General features: G+C 46.3%; 1 protein-coding gene across 1 annotated transcript; it reads right to left on the reverse strand.

Annotated features, from left to right (window-relative positions):
• Positions 1–3,707: 3,707 nt before the first annotated feature.
• Positions 3,708–7,150, reverse strand: LOC124674285 (GDSL esterase/lipase At5g55050-like). Its single transcript, XM_047210327.1, has 5 exons — positions 6,907–7,150; positions 6,687–6,817; positions 4,425–4,652; positions 4,080–4,329; positions 3,708–3,931 (listed from the first exon to the last, which is right to left on the reverse strand). Exons 1-5 carry the CDS (start codon positions 7,148–7,150, stop codon positions 3,708–3,710), a joined length of 1,077 nt encoding a protein of 358 aa, XP_047066283.1.
• Between the last annotated feature and the right edge of the window lie 1,129 nt (positions 7,151–8,279).

Consider the following 8,279-nt stretch of genomic DNA (forward strand, 5'->3'; position numbering starts at 1 on the left):
GTGCAACATTCAAGAATGAAGTGTATTGAGATCCGGAATCATTTCATTAGGGATCATGTTGCCCGTGGTGATATTGAGCTATGATATTTTCGAACCAAAGACCAACTCGCCGATATATTCACGAAGCCTCTTGATGAAGCAAGGTTTTGCTATTTGAAGAATGAGATAAATATCATTGATTCGAGGAGTATAGCTTGACCATCTTGCAAACACACCTTCTTATCAAAACTTTATTTGGTTTAGATGTGGGCATGGAGATAGGGGTGTGGTTTAAATTATTGAGCTATCCCTCTCCCCATAATGCCAGTAGTAAGAAATCATTCTCTTTATATCATATCTTGATATGTGAGCTTCAATGATAAGTATTGGTTTTGGACCCAAGATATATCTTCTCTGTGCCATACCATAACACTCATACATGGTGGCCTAGGCCACCAACCTCTTCTTTGTCAAGACTTGGTGTTATTTGGATTTCATCGGGCTTTATTTGCCATCTTTGTGTTCTTATGGGAAATCACTCAAGTTTGGCTTTTATTTGATCTATCTTCCAAACTTGAGTGACCATGTACCATCTAAAGTGGGAGCCCTCTAAACCCAAGCCTATCCTCATCTATAACCATTTCCATCTTGCACACAAGTCATTTTTGCTAAAACTTGGTTCAGAAGGTGTTGGACGGAAATTGTTGGCCTCTCATCTAGCTAGTCAATTTGTCACATATACATGACATGATACTCATTGTATTATCTCATATATGGGTGAGTGTAAATAACTAAGCTTGATGGACCAGATATTTTGAATTTGTGAGTTCATCAGAAATCCGAAATATCCGGCCTGGGCATTTTGCGTGGGATAACCTAGGGCACATGGGTGGGCAGTTGCAAGCAACCAATTCCCCACCCCAGCGTCCCTCTTTATCCCCACAGCCTCCGCCGGCCTCCCGACCTCACCGGAGCAACTCCAGCCGCTCCCATTCGTGGTTCTTGGTCGGGGATTACTCCCCTCATCCCTAGGGTCATTTCCCTCCAAATTTTTTTGTACATGGACTCCGGTAAATCTTGCTATCAATTTTTTGGGTTTGCAATCTATTTTGTCATTGTGTTTGGAGGATCTGCATCCCTAGTGGTTAAAAACTCTTGCAATACATAGTAGAATCAATCTAGTGTGGCTATCTACTATTTGGATCTAGATATTGCTCAAATTGTGTGCTATCGCCGGGGCAGAATTTCTGGCTCCGACACGGACCGGAATTTCCGGCAACACCGGAAATTCCGGCCTGGGATTTTCCTGCAGCAGCCTTTTTGAACATCTATGTCCACAATAGTTTCGAACCTAGATTGGTATTACTATATACTACATGTTTCTTTGTTTTGATTTGTGTGCTTACTCGTCCCATGTTATCCATCTATCTCGCATCGTAGGCAGCTCCCGCCCGAGACGTCGTGCTCGCAAAGACCGCTCTAGTGAAGAGGTTGGCCAGTCTGCTCCGAGAAAATCTGCCACCATGAGGCGGAAAGGGAAGGAGATGAGGTTCAATTACAAGGATATGTATTCCACAGCACTCAGGAAAAAGAACTGGTATGTGGATGGGGAGCGAGACTTGGATATTGAGGACACTCGTTTCTGGTGTTTGGAGCAACTGTTCATCTACAAAGACATTTATCAGAACATGGACAAAGTGAGACCTATGCATCCCCTTTATTTGGATACTCTTGCTGAGAAGGATCACTTCCAGGATGTTGTGTGGGTGACTGAGCAGATGGGGCTGCACAAGCTTATGCGGCTCAACCATGACTACAACATTCCACTCATTCAACAATTTTACTCCACTCTTGCCTTCAAGAAGGATGAAGAACACACTATGATGTGGATGACTGGCTCTACTCCATGTGAAGCCAACTTCCACAAGTTTGCTGAGCTACTTCGATATCCCTTCCGTGATGGCCATCGTCTCCATGGTCCAAATCGCCCTGACAAGGATTTGCTCTACGGGCTCTATACTAAGAAGGGTGAAGTTGGCACTATTACTGGTCTCCTTCCACTATATGATCAGCTTCTTCGTTTCTTCCGGGACAACATTGCCCCAAGTGGAGGGAACCGTGATGCTATTAGGGGGGCACTGGTGAGCCTTCTTGCTGTTGCTGGAGAGTGTGTTGAAGATGAGGAGAGCAAGGATTACACTGTTGATGTTATGGATTATATCTTCCATTAGATACATGATGCGATGGTGAGTCTGACCACTATGCCATATGCTCCTTATATTCAGCTTCTCATTGACCACACAATTGTGACTGAGGATTTGAGTGAGTACCCTCGAGTGTACCATAAGGTCAAGAAGACCTATGTGAAGAGGAAGACTGATGCCCCCACTGCTGATTCTTTTATGGGAGATGCTCGTGCTAGTGGCACCACACTTGGTCGCGCATCTTCGTCGCCTCTTATTCAGAAGGAGGTGAAGAAGCTGAACTGGTTCTAGAGGCATGTTCTGTGCATGAACATTGAGATTCACAAGGAGAACTTCAAGGCTAGTCGTGAGTGCAGCGATATCCAGCATACTCATGCGGTTATTCTTCACAAGCTCAGTGGTGAGCAAGGTTCTCCTCCTCGGCCTCCTGTCCACCCTACCTATAGCAACTGGAACTCCTCCCGGGTTCACTCCTCCGAGATTGAGCAGAGTCTTATGAGGAGCGGCATCTCTCGCGCTTCTCCACCAGCCGCAGAGGACAACAAGGATGAATATGAGTCAGGCTCGGACTAATTCCCTTGGGACGCGTAGCATCGCTATTTTCCCTTTTTGGCGTTTCGATGCCAAAGGGGGAGAAGTGGTTCTATGTAGGGTATCCCTGAGATTTGCATGGGAGGAAACAAGCATATGCTTCTACCACTCTCTGAGAGCTTGTGTCCCTTTTATTTGTTGAACATTTGGCTTTCATTTATGTTGAACTATGTTATTTGGGCTTCTAGTATGGTTTATTATGCGAGACATGGATTTCGGTATTCTATATGTTGAGACAATCCACAAATGTATCTCTAAAGTTTGCATAAAACGATTGGGCCTTGGATTACCACCTTCCTTTGCAAAAGGTGCAATAAATTTGTTTAGATCAACAATAATTAGCCAGGACATATCACATTCAGCATGAAGATTTCCGAGACTTGTTAAGTCAGATCTTTATCCTCCCATCTGGGCTCACCGTACATACCCGTAAGCCACTAACTATTCTCTAAGACCTTACAGCCGTGACATAAACATAGTTATCACAATTGAACCTTAGATCAAAACCTGTCTCCTTTTATCCACAGTAACAATAGCCCTCTACTTGCATAGTTGCATGGGAGAAAGATGGAGAGGAGGGGCCATCACCACCATCTCCTTCGATGGTAAAGAGATATAAGAAGATAATCTCTCTCTCCTCACGAGGATCAAGGTATCAGCTACGCTCAAACAGAACCAACAATGTGCACATGAAGATCAATGAATTAATCAGACAAGGGGTGAAGATAAATTTAAGAAATAAAATAACATAGCGTGGAAAGAGTCAGCTCACACATATTGTTTTTTTAGAGGAGGTCATTGATACCTGAACAACAACAAAAACAACAACACTACTACACGCCGAAGACAATATATTTGTAAATCAATCGTCTCGTATCATTTATCTTTTCTTCAAGGAAATTATCATCTCTTGCTTTAGAAGGAAATAAATTATTATATATTGTAGGCTAACTGCTTGAAGCTGATGGGCGTGGTAAGCTGGGCCGGCCCATTGAACACTCCGTTGGCCCCTAGCTCCGCAGCCCGCTGTGTGGAGTGGACTGAGTCCCAAAAAAAGTACGTGTCTCGGTTGCCGCACAACGTGACATTCTTGATGCATGGGCCCTCTGCGCCTAGCCTTCCACTCCCGCAACACGCACTGTCCGAGCTCACGAACCCTTCAAAAAAATCATGGTCTGGTCAACTCACATTTTACCCGAAACTCAAAATAGAAATACGAGATCATGTAGAATGTTTAAACATTTGGAAGAATCACCAAATTTCGCTAAAAACCACAATCCACTTCTAGTAAGTGACATAGCGTACCGACTGACTGCGGGTTGGAGAAGATGGCCTGTGAGACCGCAAAGGAGTCAGAAAGGGAGTAGGCGAAACCGGGGAGCTTTGGCGCCAGGGTGGTTAGCGCCGACTTCACGGCAGCGGCCAAACCAGCAGCATAGAGGTTCAGGGCGTCGTTGCACGCCCCTGTCACATTCAGTATACGCACCCGTGGCACGCACCCCACTGGGCCCACGTTGATGATCCCGAACTTCCTCGCCCCCAACCCATACAGATCCTACACATAAATTAAGAAGTTTAGTATTGTAGTTTTGCTTGATTTGTTTCAAATGAATTGCTGTAGCAAGATTAGAATGTTTGTTGGTTACATACAGTGATGGCAGTAGAGTAGTTGGAGACGAGGGTGGCATAGAGCGCGGCGACTTCAGCTGGGGACTTTGGGTTCGTTTGGAATAGATCGTTGCTGCCAATGCCAAGGAGGAAGAAAGACTTGGCTAGGAGCATGGAGACCTTGCGGGTTCCCCAAGCAGCCTCCATCTCTGCCTTGGTTGACGCAAAGTACAGCACCTGCTTTGACAGCGGAATGTTGTTCCCCGCATTCTGCAGCAAGGCACATGGGTTAATTACTAGACTGCAATTACAACAACTTCGGCTAACTAGACATTGTCGAGTTAGAATTGTGTCGAATTTTTTTTTTCTATGGAGCTATGGGCAGACTTAACCTGTTAAGTGCGATCCGGCCAAAGTTCCACTTCTAGTTTATTTTATCAGTTCTAGCTAGCTAGTTTAAAATTTGTGACTATGAGTGATTTGTGACTTTTGTAATAAGTACTATGTGATTTTGAGACTTCATAATAATAATGGCCGTGTGCATCATCATGATGCAGAGGCTGAGGTGTTTTCCCTTTTCGAAAAAAAGCTAGTTTAAAATTTGGATCAAATATTACACTAGAAATCATAAAATAAACTATTAGGGTTTTGACGAGATTTTCCTTGCATCTCTAGTCTCCAGGTGGACTTGGGTTAGATAGCGTCAGAGGTGACTGAGACACAGGCGAGCACATGTAAGTGTAACCATGTATCACCATAAATTCAGAAGCCGCGCGTAACAGTGACTTCCGGACTGACATAGATCATGTACAGGAGCGATTTTACTTCGACAAGCAGGCTAACATGTAGAGATCTAAGCCAAGGGAACGGAAGTTTAGTCATGCCCAAAAATACAGCAACCGACTTGACGATGAACCTGCAGTGAACAAATACCGGTGCCTCCATTTCGTTGTGTGTGCACATGTGTTGGCATCGGTACATTGATGCAATATGGCGATCGTGTCGATGCGATTAGCTTACACAGAAAATGGAACTATCTAGAAACGTGTTGTGATTTGGAGGGCTTGGTGTTGGCTTGTGATGATTGCCTGATTAACTATAAACATCTTTAGGGAGCTCGCAATGCTCTTTATACCTTTGTTGATATTACATGTGATGAGACGTGATGTGAGTAATATATCTCGGTGGGGTTGTGATCCCACGTTCCTCCCTCGGACGATGGTTGCGTGCCAAGTTAAAAACAGAGGCCTCAAAGCCTATTCGACGAAGTCCGCCTACGACTTGCAATTTCTGGGTTCTACCCTCTCAAGCCTATACAAATCCATGTGGAAGATGTGGGCTCCCCCAAAGATTAAGTTTTTCACCTGGCTTGCTTTCCAAAATAGAATTTGGACAGCCGACCGCTTGACAAAACGGGGGTGGCCAAATTGTGGGATTTGCCCTTTATGCAACCAATGCACGGAGTCGGTAGATCACCTTCTAGTCCATTGCCTCTTCACCTTGCGTCTATGGGACAAGGCCAAAGAAGGGTTCGACATTCCGGCTTCTCATGCCAACAGTTGGGCGGGTCTCTCCTTCCCGGAGTGGTGGACCATGATATCTACGGGGCAAAACCGCAAGGGTATGTCGTCTCTTGCCATGCTCATCATTTGGGAGATTTGGAATGAGAGAAACGATAGAGTTTTCAAGAACAAGCGTGCCCCTTCGCAAGTCGTCTTCGAGAGGATCAAAAAAGAAGCTACGCTTTGGGTTTTAGCGGGTGCTAAAAATTTGTGTAATTTGATGCCGCGAGAGTAAAACTTGTATTATGTCTAAAACTTTTACTTTCTTGTAAACTCCTTTCTTAATCAATGAATGGGCAAAGCTTTTGCCCTTGTTTCAAAAAAAAAAAAAACAGAGGCCTCTGTAGTTGTGCTCTCTAGCTAGCAGGTCAACGATCAACAAGCGTAGGAACAAATCCACCGACAGCGTAAACGGCCTATTACCTGTTAAGACTTCAAAGTTTTCATTACTAAAATCGTTAAACCGTGTGTACATGTGATTTTTCTGAAATCATCCAAATTTAGACAAATCTAAGACTGTCTTTTATGGACGGGAGGGGGTGTAAATTTTGTGCCTACAATGCAACAGAACTAGTGTTTCTAAGTGACATCTGCAGTAACATTTTAGAAGCCCTGTCAGAGCATCAGCACCCAAAACATAACTTATTTATGAACCAAAGGAATTAGTTTTAGGAACACTTTGTTTGCTAGAATCTTATAACATATGGTCCCAAAAACGCAAACTTTAGTCACACTAGCTTACCGTTGAGTCTAGGATCCCAGCTCCAGCCGAAGCGTAGCTTACGCCTCTCGTCAGAGCGCTAGGGATGAGGTAATTGCGCGATTTGAGCACCAGATAAGCCAAAGGGCTTCTCTCGAACCCCAGATTCTTAGCTGCATCCATGAACGCATGCATGATCCTCATTTGAACATATGATCCATCGATACACATATGAACACATGCATATATGAGACCTACGCACCGATGTAGTCCGCGATGTTGTAGCCGTTGCTGAACCGTCCGGTGGGCTTCGCGACGCCGGGGAAATCGATGCCATAGAAAGGCACGTTGGCCCTGGGTACGTCCTCCCCGGGCAGGTAGTTGTTGTTCCCCACGTCCAGCGTCGAGTCCCCCAGCACGAACACCGCCGGCACCACCGGCTGGGCGACGCCTGCACCGGCGGCGAGCGCCACCACCGCAAGGCCGAGAAGCACAAGACCCTTCATGGCCGCCTTCGCTTGTGCACAGCACCGTACGTGTACACACGTGTGTATGTACACGTATGCACGCTATAGCTATTTGATCATCTACTGGGCTTTTTTTTTTGTGTGCGCGGGCCTGCGGGGGATCATATACTGGTTGTGGTTCCAGTTGATGGCAATGGGTTGTACTTATAAGACCGACTTCTTTCATGGATCGACATGATCAACTGGCTAGTGAACTTAGTCTACAAAGACTCTACATACCAATTCCGGGTCTTCTTGTACTCCGTAGAATATATCATCGGAGAAGCAGCCTGTGGAGAAGTTAGAGCATCTCCACTCGTCCCCCCGACGAGGCCCCCGGCGAGCGTTTTTTCCATCTGGACGGCGTAATTCGGCCCAGTCGCGCCCCCGGTTCCTCGTTTTCGTCCGGATTTGGGCCTAAATTCATCGGCGATCCCACGCCATCCCCGGCCCCCCGGGGAGCGCTCGGAGACTCCGGACGAAACGAAAGCGCGCGTGGCCCCAACTTGTCGGCGACAATGGCCTCCGATCTACGGCAAAACCCTCGTCTTCCCGATCTACGGAAAAACCCTCGTCTTCCCGATCTACGGCAATACCCTCGTCGAACGAAAGCTTTGAACTCTCAAGTGGTGCAACATAGATAGATTATATATATTTCGAATATAATTCGAATAAACATAAGAATTACATATAAAAACTTTAAAACTAACTTAAACTACTTCTTCTTCTTAGAAGGCCCCGCCTCATCGTCGTCGCGGCGACGCTTCCGGCTCGTCACCTCCTCGTCGGAGGAAGTTGACTCCTCCTCCTCGTCAGTGTCCTCAGCCTCTTCGTCGTCCTCCTCCTTTTCCTCGGCCTCTTCCTCCTCCTTTTCCTCGGCCTCTTCCTCGGCCTGCTCCTTGGCCTCTTCGGCCTCCTCCTCGTCCTCCTCGTCGTCGTCCTCGCTGGCCGGCGGAGGGGAATCGTCGCTGCTAGACGATGCTGCTTTATCCCACCAATGTCGCCATCCAGGCGGCTTCCCCTCGCTGTCGGTGTCCGATGGCCAAGAGAGATCACTCATGGTTCACGGAGGATGGTGACGAGAGAACAGATGAATGGCGTCGGCCGTCGGAAACCGTATATGTAGGTC

Source organism: Lolium rigidum, chromosome 1, assembly GCF_022539505.1.
Source record: "Lolium rigidum isolate FL_2022 chromosome 1, APGP_CSIRO_Lrig_0.1, whole genome shotgun sequence".
Taxonomy (NCBI): Eukaryota; Viridiplantae; Streptophyta; class Magnoliopsida; order Poales; family Poaceae; genus Lolium; species Lolium rigidum.